Here is a 14,091-nt window from a genome sequence, read left to right as displayed (position 1 = left end):
TCAACTCTCCTTCCTGCAGTTGCTGCTGTCCAGACCTCATTCCCTCTTCCGCAGAACATGATCCAGTCTCTGGACCTGGCTGATTTTCCTGCTGTGCCTTCTGTCTCTGACCTATTTGTGGACGTACAAATGCTGGAATAATCCACTTACATGACATTGCTCCCTTGCTGAAAAACCCATGGCTTCCTTTCCTAATGCTATTACTTCGAGTTCTCAGAATGACCTTGTGACTGGCCCCCTGGGCAGGTGTGGGCAGTCTGGGGTGACATTACCAGGCCCCCACCGCAGGCCAGGCTCTGGTGGGCAGGCTGTTTGCATTCTTTAACTCACTAAAGACAAAGCAGAGCAGCTTGGCAGCGCAAGCTCAGTGGTAAGGGCTGTGGAGCCCCACTACCTACAGATTTGGGCTCCACCACTGACTTTGAACTCATGTTGTCCCTCAGCCTTTCCTCAGCTGTAACAGCGAAGAGGTCGTGCCTCCTTCCCAGAGTGGCTATGGGAGGTCAGGGCCAAGCACTCCGTGGTGGTTGGTAGGTGTTCCCCTCTGATTTCTCATCCTTGAGGGACTGTCCTCTACTCCTTTGTTACTTAGTGGTCCCAAGAACTATGCCAGCTGTCCCTGTGCTGTAGGAGCTCCCCCTTCTCTCTCCAGCCCCATGGTGGCATTCTCCTCAGAGGTATCCCCACTGCCACCTGCCCCACAAATGCATCCCTTGCAAATTCGGCTCTGTTAAAGTGTTCAGGCCAGTGCCTCTAAATATCTGCAGACTCAGGGATGCAGGAAAAACATCATTTCTTTGAACCTTGACATGACCCACTCTTTGGAACACCTGTTCAGTTGGCACAGCTACCATAGACGGCTGCCCCCTCCCTCCGTGACCTCCTGGCCCTCCATCTCCAACAATGGCACCACGACCCTTCCACCTCCCAAACAGAAACCTAGGAGACACCAGAGACATCTCCCTCTCCTCATCCCCACACATCACCAAGTCCAGCTCCATCTCCCTCCTAAATGTGGTCCACATCCATCCCATAGCATTGGTTTAGTTCAGGCCTTCACCAGAAGCCTTCACCATTTCTGGCCTGAACTGTGGCCATAGGCTCCTCTCTGCTTGGTCCACATCTGCAGCCTCCCCATCCCTCCTTCCTGCTGCTGCTGCTGCTGCTGCTGCTGCTGCTATTTACAGCCACTCGCTGGGCAGCATGACATCTCTGGAGCACTCACTATATTCTGGCCGTGAGCTAAGTGCTTCATGCACTGTTATTTAGAATTCCCCTGGCAACCCTGTGAGGTGGATTCTAAGACCCTCATTTCAGAGATCAGCAAACAAAGATGCAGAGAGGGTAAGTAACTTGCCTAAGCAAGCGGGCCAGGATCCACTCAGCCAGAGCCAGCACCTTTAGCCACTGGATGGTTCTGCTTCAAGGTGGCCCTCCCTTCAGTGGCCTGGACCTGTGGACTTCTAGGTGGACAGGCAGGGATCCTGGGTCTGTGGCTGTCACATGGTTAGTGAGTAAGTGGGATAGTGCATTCCTGGCAGGGAGCCAACCCCACAGGTCCTCGGCCTCATGGTATTGGTTGGGGTCAGGCTCTGCCATTTTCTGACTCCTGTCTTTACCCCCAAATTTCACCCTAAAGGGAACAGTTTTTTCTTTTTAAGCTTCAAACTATACTATTCATTACAACCATGCATTCCATTTTGAAGCCCTGCAGAATTAACATTATGCAGCAGGCCCTGGCCAGGTAGCTCAGTTGGTTAGAGCATCATCCGGATAGGCCAAGATTGCGGGTTCTGTCCCCAGTCAGGGCACACACAGGAATCAACTGATGAATGCACAAATAAGTGGAATGACAGATCTCTCTCTCTCTCTCCCCCTCTCCCTCTCTCTCTCTTCCTCCCTCCCTTCCAGTCTAAAATCAATTTTAAGGAAATATTGTGCCACAAAAATCAATTATGTCCATGTATGCAAGCTGCCAAAATAACCAGTTAAACAAATTCAGAAAACCTATTGTCTGATGCTTTAAATAGATGTCTTACTGATTAAATGAATGCATTGGTGTTGACCCAGCCTGTTGCAGTGAATCAGAGGTTACAGATTAACTGCAGATACTTTATCCCACATGCAGATGTCTGAACAACTACCGTGATAAAAGGAAGATGAACTTTAAGAAAGCTTTCTCGGTTGACTTTCTTACGTCCCTTTTCTCTCTATCTCTCTTTCAGCTTCATCTTGGGTTAAAGATGTGTGATCAGACCTTTCTAGTTAACGTATTTGGCTCCTGCGACAAATGTTTCAAACAAAGGGCTCTGAGACCAGTGTTCAAGAAGTCTCAACAGCTCAGCTACTGTTCAGCATGTGCAGAAATTGTGAGTGTAACTGTTTAGAAATTTAAGTAGTTACTGATCTTAAAGCAATGTCTAACGTGCAGGTCCTGTGACAGAGAAGTTGCCATAGAACCAGTGTACACACGTAAACACTTTCAGCACAGCCAGGCTGGGTACCGCAGTATAGCATGGGGGGCTAGGGGCTCAGGGTGTGGACTCTGGTCTCTGACTCCCTGGGCTCAAGTCCTAGCTCTGTTCTCTGGTAGTTGTGCACCATCTGTAAAAAAGGAACAATACCACCTATCTCATAGGGCTTCATGAGAACCAACTGAGTTTACTTGATGAAGTGTTTAAAACAGTACCAAGCACAGGCAATGCCCAATGAATGTTACAGCTAGTATTATTTTTTTAGAGCTAATGCTTTTTTGTTTGTCTTCTATTGGTCTGCTTGGCAAGCAACCAAGCTAAAAGGGACTCTGGCAAATAAACAGCCTGGGAGCACCTTTGCAAAGGCCCTGTGCCGGCTGCCCCTAGAAACAGTACCGCTGAAGACTGAACCACACAGGGCCTGGGTAATGAGCAAAATTAAGCCCAAGGAAAAGTGTTCCTTGAACCTAGGAGCTCAGTGAGGGCTAGGGACTGAACACAGATCCTGGCAGTTTTCAAGTACACAAGTCAGTCCTCACTGGAGGTGGCTATGCACAGGTTTATATCCAGATCTTTAATTATGGGAGATCTATATCCAGGTCTTGCAGCAAAAAAATGTCCACAGCATAGCTGAAGCCCTAGGAATTGGTCATGTCTCAGAGGATTTGCAAAGCTCTGCTCAGCAGTGTGGCTGAGCCCAGCCTCAACCTGGTCAAAAGTGGTAAAGCACTCTTCTCCAAAGCCTAGTAGAAAAATCCTCCATTATTATTATTATTGTTGTTGTTGTTATTTTAGATTTTATTTATTTACTTTTAGAGAGAGAGGAAAGGAAGAAGAAAGAGAGGGAAACATCAATGTGTAAGAGATACATCGATCAGTTGCACGCCCCCAACTGGGGACCTGGCCTGCAGCCCAGGCATGTGCCCTGACTGGGAATCGAACCTGTGACCTTTCGGTTCACAGGCCGGCACTCAATCTGCTGAGCCACATCAGCAAGGGTGAAATCCTCAATTATTAACACATTTTTAAAACCCTACATCAAAAAAAGGAAAGATGACTTTTACATTGTGCCTAACAAATGAGGAGAAGGCAGTGTTCATCCTCCTGGTTCTCCTGTAATCCCTGTCAGCGATTAAAAAAAATTATCCCCATAAAGTAAATGGCAAATGAACAGCCCAGGGTGGCAGACAGGCTTTGGTACAGCTTCGTAATCCTGATGTCAGAGGTCAGGCTCAGTGTGATGGGCTTCCGCCTGCAGCACACTGTGTTCTAACCTTGGCTCTGCAAATTGTCAAACAGCCTGCTTTCCGGTGGCTGCCCCACCGCCCTGGAGCAGTGCTGTTTATTAATCAGCACTAGTTCTTCTGTTTTTTTAAACAACTTCCTTTGTGGACAGAAGGAGCCCAGAATCCCAGATCTGTAGCATCATAGATTCTCCCCAGGTCAGAGGCCCTGCGTGGAGATAGTCTTCAGGGGACTGTCCACAGCTATCTCCGTCTCAACAGCTGGGGGTTCCCAAACACTCAGACAGGCGCCTTTGGCTGAGGAGACATCCAAATGACGGGCCTTTCATCCAGGTTTTGGGATTGTGTAGACAACAGCCTCCAGTGGGCCCTTCTCTGTCTAAGGGCAGCCCTGTGTCTCCCCCACTGCTGAAACGCAGCAGATCTCCATACTCCTCACTGAAAACAAGGACTGAGCCCCTAGAACAGGACAGCACTTTTCCAGCTATTAAAAAGTTGCGTGGCCTTATCTGTAAATGCTAGCTACACTTTCCAGATCCGCGGGTGTTTGGGATTTCTTTTACACACAGAACCTCCACAGGAGGGCGCACACGAGCACGAAGCACCCCTCACCCCAGGTCTTCACAGACTGGCAACCTCAAATATCACACCATGGTCCCGGAGGTGTCGGCCTGAGGAGGTGATGAGAGGACCCTGGTGAGGAGTGTCCCCTCATTTACATTACTTCACGTGGATTGCTCGTGTATCAGGCAGCCTTAATAATAATAATAAGCCCAGGCTGTGTGCCACACATTGCTCCGAGTGCTCTACATAGTCACTCCTGATGAGGACCCTGAGGAAGGTGTCATCCCCACTTACAGATGAGGAGCCTGAGACACAGAGAAATGAAGTAAATCGCCGGAGGCCACACAGCACGGCCAGGCTTTGCCCCTCGGGGAGTCTGATCTACACAGAGCCTCTGCTCTTAACCTTTTGCTCTGCCAACTCTGAAACAGATCTATAAATAGTTGAATATCTAAAACATTCGTGTACTTTATATACTTGATTTATTTTCTTTTTAATCACATGTTTTATATATTTATATGCTGTTTTATACGGGGCCATTTATAAACTAACAATAACTGAGCACCTAACATATTAATATGAGTAATAATAATATTAGTATGAATTACTTCCAATTTTTCTTAGGGCTCAGGATAGCAAGTCAAGGCTGCACTCCGCAGGAGAGGAGGGGGTACAAAGAGGGTGGGGTTAGCACCCAGATTCCCCTTGGCGATGTTTCACTTCAGAATCTGTAACTTTGATCTGCCTCTACAGTCTTTACACAATCACACATGCGAGCTCATGCGGAGGGAAAGAGGAAGGAGCCTTGGGTTGCGTCCTCCACACGGGAGTCCTGAAGCTGTAACCGAATGGAGCCAGACTGACTGGGTCCAAATCTTGCCTTTGCCACTTGGGAGTGTGAACCGAGCAAATCCTTTAACCTTTCTGTGCCTCAGTTGTCTCGTTTGTAAAGTGGGAATGATGATAGCACCCATTCAGGGTGACTGTTGAGAATTATTAATGCAAAGCACTTGGAACAGTGCCTGGCACTGTAGGGGACTGGAAAGAGGGATGCTTGCGTCCTTGAGCGAACGGTAGCGACCCTTCATTCCAGAGTGAAGGAAGCTGCCTCAGAAGTGACTGGTCTGAGATCACCGGGCACCCGCTTGGAAGCCCCGAGTCTGGGCCCCCGTGTGCCCTGTCCCCACCCTGCCCCCGTACTTAATTCCGGAGTGAAGGAAGAAAAAGCAAAACCAGGAGCGGGCGTGCTAAGACCCCAGAGCTTCTCGAAAGTCAGAACTCGTTTTTTGATTATTAAAATCAATAAACGAGGCAAGTTTCCGGTTCGCTGTCGGGGAAGCAACATAGCAACCCAGAATTGGCCAGGTATCAGTGATGCCCGGAACACGTTGCCCTGCCCTCCCCGGTCTCTACCAATACAGCCCTCAAGTCCCAGTGAAGGCCTGTCCGTGCGGGGAGGGAGGGATGCGGGAGGGGGAGAGAGGGCAGTGTCACTGCGAGTTCACCAGACTCCCAGGAGCCCGGCCGTCCTGAAATCCCAGCTTGGCCCTCAGTACGTGCAGGTCCTCCACCAAGTCCGGTATCACCCCCGAGTCTCGGTTTTCCCATCGGTAAAATGGGACCCACGCTCCCTGCTTCCCACGGGCAGAAAACGCAGCAGCGCTAAAGGGGGCCAGGTTCCGGGGCTCTGCTCCAGGGCGCGCGCCGCAGGCGCAGGGCAGGGGCGCGCAGGGGGCGCTGTGCCCGCGGGAGAGGCCGGCGGGGAGGGGGTCGGCGCGGGTGCTGCAGCCCGGCCGGCAGCTGCTGGCGTCAGCGCCGGAGGGCGGGGCCGCGCGCGGGGGTGACGGCGGCTGGAGCTGCGCCCGCGGCCGCTGGGGCCTCCTGCGGCAGCTAGCCCGCATCGCATCGCGGTTCTCCGCTTCCCTCCCTGCCGCTTCCCCGCACGAAGATGGCCACGGACGGGCTGCACGAGAACGAGACGCTGGCCTCGCTGAAAAGCGAGGCCGAAAACCTCAAGGGCAAACTGGAGGAGGAGCGGGCCAAGCTTCACGACGTGGAGCGTGAGTGCGGGGCCCGGGCGGGGGCTGCCCGCTGGGAGGTGGGCGCCGAAAGACACCGGGTTCCCGGGAGGAGGGTGCCAGCACCCGGCCCCGGGGGTGGGGGGATGCGAGCCCCGGGCGTCCCCCGGGCGTCCCCGGGCTTCTCGGCGCCAGGTGAGACGCGGGGAGTGGCCGCAAGTCCCCGGGGACACGGATGTCCGGCTGGAGCTGGGCGGCCCTTGCAGGCTCCCGGCACCTGGCAGAGAGCCCCCACCCGCCTCTGGGCCGAGGCGACTGGTGGTCGCCCTGACCGCTGGGCTCCGGACGAAGGATGGTGGGACCATTTACCATCGTCACCTGCCACGAAGATGCAAACTGATCGCATTCCTGCCCCTCCCGGGCGGAGCGGGGTAGAGGTTATGGTCAGTGGTGGCTAGCCCGGAGAGCTTGTGGGGACGCGGCCTAGGGTAAACTCCTGTTTTGGTTTTTTAAGTACTTGGCCTCCTCCATCACTGTTGTGTCTTTTCTCAGTTTTGCTCTTACACGGAACCAGACTTTGATTTAAAAGCTCGTTTTTCCAATCTACCCCCTCTCTTGGGGGTGGAAAGCAGGATGGGGGAAGGGAAGTAGAGGAGCTTACTAAGTCCAACGATTTAGTTCATTTGAGGCTGTTTTAATGGCTGCAATATGGTTGGCATAAAAGAGAATAGCAATCTTAACAATATTGGCCATTACCATAATTTAGAGCCAGCTCTGTGATTTTTTTGAGTGGGCAGTTAAATACCTAGGTGAAGGGACTCTCGGCAGGACCAGCTTCCCTTCACTGTGTTAGTCCTCAGCAGACTTTGGGCCCGGCACCAAGCTTGGGGAAGTGGCTTTATCTGCTTACTTCTCAGCTCCGCTTTGCTGAGCATGAAGTCCCCTTGGTGTCCTCGAGCACACCTATCCATTGTACTTCTGCCATTCCTGTTTGGTACCATCTCCTTTAAATTCCATTTGGAAGAGAAAGGCTGGGTTTGTGCTAGGTCCTTAGCACCTGATTCCTTTCTTTGCAAATCGCTTGATAGAAGCAGGTGGCCTGCACCTAGAGTGTGCTGCGCTTTTGTAGGGGCCTCCTTTCAACAGGAGTCACACTGAGCCCCAGTATAATTTAGAAACTATCCAGCTACAATTAACTATAAACCCCTCAGAAAGTAGTTAAGCAAGTTGGGAGTTAGTTTTCTTCGATAACAAGAACAAGAGTAGACCATCGCCAGCTTGGTTCGGCTGCCCAGTGCGCCGCCAGGGGTCCACGTTCCTATCTTTCTGACCACCCTGAGAGCCCGGGCTTTGCCCCACGACTGCAATATCACTGCCGCAGCTCCAAACATCACCCCTGGGTCCTAGACAGGAGGAGGGGGGGGGAGTGTGGTTACCAGCCTCCGTTTCTCCTTTTCACCAGGAAAGCAAAAGTTTTTCCTCAAATTTTCCTTCTTCCCAATTGATTTTTGTTTGCTTTTCACTGGCCAAGTCACATAACCACTGCAAGGGAGGCTGGGAAAGGGAGGACTGAACTGGGCACATTTCCAACCTCAAACAGAGCTGGGTTTCTGTGTCGGGGAGAAAGTGAGGCATGGATATTGGGAGGCATGGGACAGAGTCTTCCCCGTTTCCCTTCGCAAAGTCCTACACTCTGCAGATGATAATGATCGTACTGTGAGCATGGTACTATCTGAGGTAGTCTGATCTCTCCATTTTACAGAAGAGGAAACTGAGGCACAGAGAAGAGAAAGGACTTGTGGAAAGACCCCAGCCAAAAAGTGGTGGGGTCCTGACCCCAGTGCGGGCAGGCAGAGCTCCAGCCCAGCCTCACTTCAGCGTTCCTGCAGAGCCTTTGTGCTCGGTGCAGAGGGCTTCTCGAAACTCTCACCCACCGTTGCAGGCTGCCCACTGGGATTGTCAGCCCCTTCTGTGAGTGTGGAAGCTGCCTTAAGGCAGAGAGGTTGTCAAGTCCAGATGCAGCCGTACAATAGGGAACCCCGCCCCTGCCCTCAGAGGTCTGGACCAAATTTGGCGCTGTGGAGGGGTCTGTCCTCACCTGTCTATAGGGCAGAGTATTGAGTCGAAAAGACCAGAGGTCATGGTCACGTTTCCCTTTATGGCCCCGCAGCTGCCAGACCACTTCTCCTGTATAAAACCCTGGCTCCTCCACGCTCCTGCCATTCCACTGCCTGCCCTCTTCTCCTCCCCCACGCTGCTGACTCCTGACTTCCCAGCCAGGCTTCCTCATTTTTAAGGACTTGAGCACATGGCTTGAGCCTTTCTCTTGACCCTAAGCCCTGCCCCTACCTGGTGTCTTTAGGGTTCACAGGGTGACCCTCTTAACACGCTGGCCCCTCCCTCCATCCCAGCCCCTGGGATCTTGTTAGCAATCAGAACTGCTCTTTCTCCTCTGACCACAGGCTCTCCCCAGGGAGCTCACCGTGACAAAGGATCACTGGGCTCTCTCCAGTCTCGAAGCCCTTTCTTGCATGTTTTTATATAGCTGTTCTATAGACGGCCCTGTGACCCTTACCCTTGTGGGGGAAACCTCTTCAGGCCATAAACTTAAAGTGGCCGAGTCATCCCGGTTTGCCCGAGACTCTCAGTTGTAAAATGCTAAGTTTTAAGTCTCTGGAAACCCTTCAGTACTGGGCACACCAGGATGGCTGGTCAGCCCTCTGTTAGTTATGACTCGCCCTAATTCTCGGCTTTAAAAAGTCAACACGAGCTGTGGCTGGTGTGGCCCAGTGGATTGAGCACTGAAAGGTCACTGGTTTGATTCCCAGTCAGGGCACATGCCTGGGTTGCAGACCCGGTCCCTGGTTGGAGGTGTGGGAGAGGCAACAGATCGATATATCTCTGATACATCAATGTTTCACTCCCTTTCTTTCTCCCTCCTTCTCTCTCTCTCTTAAAAAAAAAAAAAAGTCAACAGAATTGTAGAACATAAACTTGGAGGAAAAGTGAACTTTTCCCGATTCCAGACCAATATCTCCACCTGTCATCCCTTTGACCCTCAGACAGCATCCATTCTGTAGGGCCCTCATCTCCTCTGCCAGCATCACACAGGAAGTGGCTTATGTGGGGGTGTGAGGGGAAGCCAGCCCACATCAAACGCCTCGGCCTGAAGCCCCATGCCCTTGTCCCTGTGTTTCCTGTTATTCTTCCAGAGCTTTCCTGCCCTGGATGTTTCTCCTCGTCCCTTCTGCTTGCCTTCTACCATTGGTAAGTGCTTCCTTGCTTGAGTCTAAGGCACTTTAGAATCATGAGGAGGTTACTACAGCTTGTATTAGTTTCCTGTTGCTACCGTACACATTTCCACAGAGTGGCTTAAAGCTACATAAGTTTATTCTGTTGCAGATCTGGAGGTCAGAAGTCTGCAATGGGCCAGCAGGGCTGCATGCCTTCCGGGGGCTCCAGGGCAGAACCCATCCCTTGCCTTTTCCAGCTTCTAGAGACCGTCTGCGTGTCTTGGCTTGTGGACCCCCATCACCCAACCTCGTTTCTGTCATCACATCCCCTCCTTTGACTCTGATCCCACCCCTTATCAGGACCCTGTGGTTACCTTTGGCCCACCTGCATAATCCAAGATAATTCTTCCATCGCAAGAGCCTTACTTTACTTATGTCTGCAAATTCCCATTTGCCATGTAAAGTCATACATTCACAGGGTCCAGGACCAGGAGGACCTGTCACACAGCTCTTAGAACTAGAGGCATCCCCTGCTTCAGCCTTTTCATCTTCAGGCCCAAAAAGTTTCTTCTCCTAACCACCCGGTCTCTTTTTCTGTGAATGAGGTTGGATCCAGGGAATTTCCCGAAGGTTCTGCAGCTCCTTCAAGGGAGAACAGGGAGGAGGCACCAGGGGCCAGGCTCCTCGTCCAGCTCTCCCTCTCACCATGCCAGGTTGAAATTTGAGGTTTATTTTAAAAAGAAAAGAAGTAAATTTGTGTGTGTGTGTGTGTGTGTGTGTGTGTGTGTGAAAGAGAGAAAAGGTGCCATTGTTGGGGGTGGGAAGCAAGTGCAGAACAGTATGTGTGACATGGTCTCTTTAGCTTAATCAGGAGATGCTTGTGTGTGCCGGAAGTCTGGCAGGGAGCGTAAGAAACTCATCTCTAGGGAGGGGTCTAGAGAGTGGGGATATAGAGATACTTCTCACTTTAAAAAAAATCTGACTTTATTTTAGAGAGAGGGGAAGGGAGGGAGAGAAGCATCGATGTGTGAGAGATACATCAGCTGGTTGCCTCTTGCACACCCCAGCTGGGGACCTGACCTGCAACCCAAGCATGTGCCCTGACTGGGAATGGACCCGGTGACCTTTCGGTTCACAGGCCGGCGCTCAATCCACTGAGCCACACCAGCCAGGGCACTTCTCCCTTTATCCCCATCTGTGAATTTACTGCTTTTACAATAAAAATGAGCGCTGGGATGGGAGTCGGGATCAAGAACAGGAGGAGATTGTTCATGTGTAAAGAGTCCTTAACCTGAAATTAAACTGATGAATGATCTAGAAGAGAGGCTAGATGCGCAGACAGGGCGGGATGGGTGCAGGGTCCATTTCACTCCACTGGGTGGCAGCCCCTGAGGCGGTGTGGGGCATCGTGCGGACCCCCCAGTTCCCCTGGGGAAGGTGCCAGTACTGTCTAGGAAGCAGCTGAAAGACGATTTATGCAATTTCTGTAAGTGCAAACCCAGAGGAAATTTGGGCAAACCACAGGATCTACCATCGGGTGCTATTCACTTTTCCGTCTGTTCTAACTGTAGCCTTACGAAAGGCTTCACTCTCAAAGGCTTGTTAACCTATAAATAAAAAGGCCTTTCAAAGTGAGAGGCAACAAGCATTTATTTGAGACCAATAAGAACAGCTACTAGGGCAGCACCGATTTAGGCAGCAGCCCAGACAACGTTCCGATTAGGAGGCAAAGGCAAGGGGTGTTTCTGAGAACGAGAAGGGGGACAGTGACGTCAGCAGGAGGAAGATGTTTTCATTGATGCAGATAATAGAACACAGTGATGTTAATTCTAGGCAGTTTTTAATTTTCAGTCCGGTTGTCAACAGTCCGGTAGTCACAATAACTGCTGTTGTCTTTGCAAACAGTTCTTTGGGGCACAGTGTTGCTTTAGGCCCAGTGCAAAGGTCATTTTGCCCTGCTTTGACATTCCAGAGGTTTGGGACATAAAGACATGCAAAGCAGGTCCTCTGGGATGGCAGCTCCAGCCCGTTTTAAAGTGGCTCAATTTATTGGTTGATTGGGTGGTTGGTTGGGTTTTGGACAGACTTTATGGCTGGAGCTTTGGGTGATTCTGATTTTAGGGTATAGGGAGAAATCTAGGAAAATGAAATCTCTGGTTTAGTTTGAAGCAAATGTGTTGATTCACTTTTTCCATGTTCTATGGAGATACGCTGCGTGTACTGAGTTCACAGAAGTGAGTTTCCCTGCAGAGAAATCCTCTTCCCGGCTGTTCTTCAGTGTGCTGCCTGCAGCTGTCCAAGGGGGCAGAAAGCAAACCTTTCATTTCCTCTCCCTGCCTTTCGGTCCGCATTCCCGATGCACACAAGCCAGCCAGTGCAATGTCTCTAAAATACACGGTAGTAAACGAATGCCCTGTAGCAAATTTAGAAATACGGAAGCAAGCCATCCATACCTGCACCACCCAGAGGTGGCCACCTTTAATATTTTCATGTATTTCACAGCTCGTGTTTTTATACCTGTGTGCACATTTATCCACATGCTTGGGGCTGTACTGGGGACAGAGTGGGAGCCCAGTTTTAATTGAACACGATGGATTGACGAGACCCCCGTGTCAGGCACAGTTCTTTCTAACGTCAGCACTTAAGACTGTTCAGACGGTGGTCTCCACAGTGTCCTATCTTACACGCTGTACCGGAGCTTAGCCCTTCCAACTTTTCGTTAGGGAATTCAGTGTAGGATTTTATTTTATTTTTTTTTTTATTCGAGTGTGGCTAATGCATTGGTTTTAAGGAAATTCAATAATCTGTGGCAGACGTAGGGAGGTGACATGATTGGAGATATTTTCCTTCCATCCAGGGGTTGGAGAGTTTGTATGCATCCGCCCCAGTCTACTTTGGGGCAGGATCAGAACGAGTTTTTGAAAGTTAACTTTGAGTGATTTTCCCTCCTTGATTCTTTTGATCTACCAAATAAGGACCATCCAGAGACTGTATATTGGTAGAAAATTTAGAAAGTGATTCAAGATCATTTTTATAATAGTTCTGTTTTCCCATTTCAGACAGCTCGCCTGTCTTTGATCCACTCGGTATTTATCATCAATTTCCTAACGCTCATTTTCAGGAAGATGTTAGAGCTTGTCCCTGCCCAGGCCATCGTTTTCATGGCCTGTGGAGTGACAAGAAGGACCGTTGTGTATTTTCGCTTGATGATAACTTAACACGGCGTGAAATCTTGTGCATCGGCCTGCATACTCTACATTGTGCTTTAAATCCATGTGCGCGCAGATTATAGAAGAAATAGCGAAACTACTCCCCAAGAGTTGAGAGGAGGCCCCACCTTGGTGAAAGATTAATCTGTGCCTGAAACTGGAATTCCAGGCGATTTCTAAACTCTCACAGAGCTGGGCACAGGCCCGGAGGGGCCGCTGTTCACTACTAACCCGTGAGTCGTGCTCTGCCCTCAGGCCTCGTTTTCCTTCTCTGAGACGTGCTAAGGCGGTGCAGCTTGCCTGCCCTCAGACTTGCTGTTTGGACCTCTGGGGCCAGTGGGCGAGAGGCACGCTGAGCAGAGAGCTGTGACTGAGCCCAGCATCCTTCTCCGACCCTTCACTGGCTTGGCTCGGCTCCATCTTCTGTAATGGGCTTCTAGTAAGATTTTGTGTGTGTGAGAGTAGGAGAGGACAGGGGGAGGGGGCCTTCTACATCTCAAACCTGGAAGTCACTACCCCACCTGACTGCCAGGCCCCAGAGCGGGGGTTCAGCCTGCAAGCCTGCACCTGAGGTCCCTGCCCAGGGACGGTGCTGCGCGCTGCTTGTTGAGTCAGTGTCTTCTGGCTGGAGCTTTCCATCACTCTCCTGGTCAGGTGGCGGCCGAGGCAGGAGCAGCGCGGGTTTCTTGACTCCTGGTTTAGAATCCCTAACTGACCCATCAAGAAGTGTGGGGGATCCAAGCTTGGGGTGTTTCATGGACTGAGAAGCCATTGTCACTGCCTCACCGAATCCTTGATTGTCTAAAGAATTCCAGCTACCTGCCCAGAGCTTACCCTCCTGTGGGGCGTTATCTGTTCTTAGGGGTCAGAGTGAACGTGCGTTAGGTCTTAGCCTCTCCAAGCCTGTTTCTTCTTCTGCAGAAAAGCCTGAGGACACAGGCTTTACCCAGCACCAGTCACCCAGGAGACAGGCAGTACATGGTGGGTAATGACAACACGTGTGGAAAGCCTTTAAAAATGTGCTTTCCCTTTGACTCAGCGATGCCACAGATTGGAGTTTGTCTAAGGACCGAAGCAGGACAGGGGCATCCTGGCAGCCTGGAGCCAAGGGCCCGCCAGTAGGGAGTTGGGGTTATAGCGCCTCCATGCAGTGGATGTTGCGCAGTTACTCAAATGACAGATAAGCACAGTGGCAGGGAAAGATATCTACAAATACATCAGGTGAAAAAGCAGGTCCCCCAGATTCCATGTGGAGCGTCGTCTGTTTGTACACGTATGCACATGCACACAGGGAAAATCTGGAAGCATGCACTGTATCTTGCTGTGTGTAACGCACTCCTGTGTATAAT

At 51.0% G+C, this 14,091-nt stretch overlaps 1 protein-coding gene across 3 annotated transcripts in view; it reads left to right on the top strand.

Annotated features, from left to right (window-relative positions):
- Window positions 1-14,091, top strand: part of GNB5 (G protein subunit beta 5) — a 41,709-nt gene that overhangs the window by 4,710 nt on the left and 22,908 nt on the right. The window contains exons 2-3 of one of the 3 annotated variants that reach the window (XM_045201552.3): window positions 2,226-2,369; window positions 6,231-6,342. In XM_045201552.3, the coding sequence (XP_045057487.2) occupies window positions 2,244-2,369; window positions 6,231-6,342 (238 nt within the window). In that variant the 5' untranslated portion in view covers window positions 2,226-2,243. Of the gene's footprint in view, window positions 1-2,225; window positions 2,370-6,230; window positions 6,343-6,568; window positions 6,789-14,091 lie in introns of those variants that run through there. The other 2 variants (XM_024567573.4, XM_024567572.4) reach the window with 2 other exon arrangements.

Source organism: Desmodus rotundus, chromosome 7 (genome assembly GCF_022682495.2).
Source record: "Desmodus rotundus isolate HL8 chromosome 7, HLdesRot8A.1, whole genome shotgun sequence".
NCBI lineage: Eukaryota > Metazoa > Chordata > Mammalia > Chiroptera > Phyllostomidae > Desmodus > Desmodus rotundus.
The sequence above is the reverse complement of the archived record's forward strand: the minus strand, read 5'-3'. Positions and strand labels throughout refer to the sequence as shown.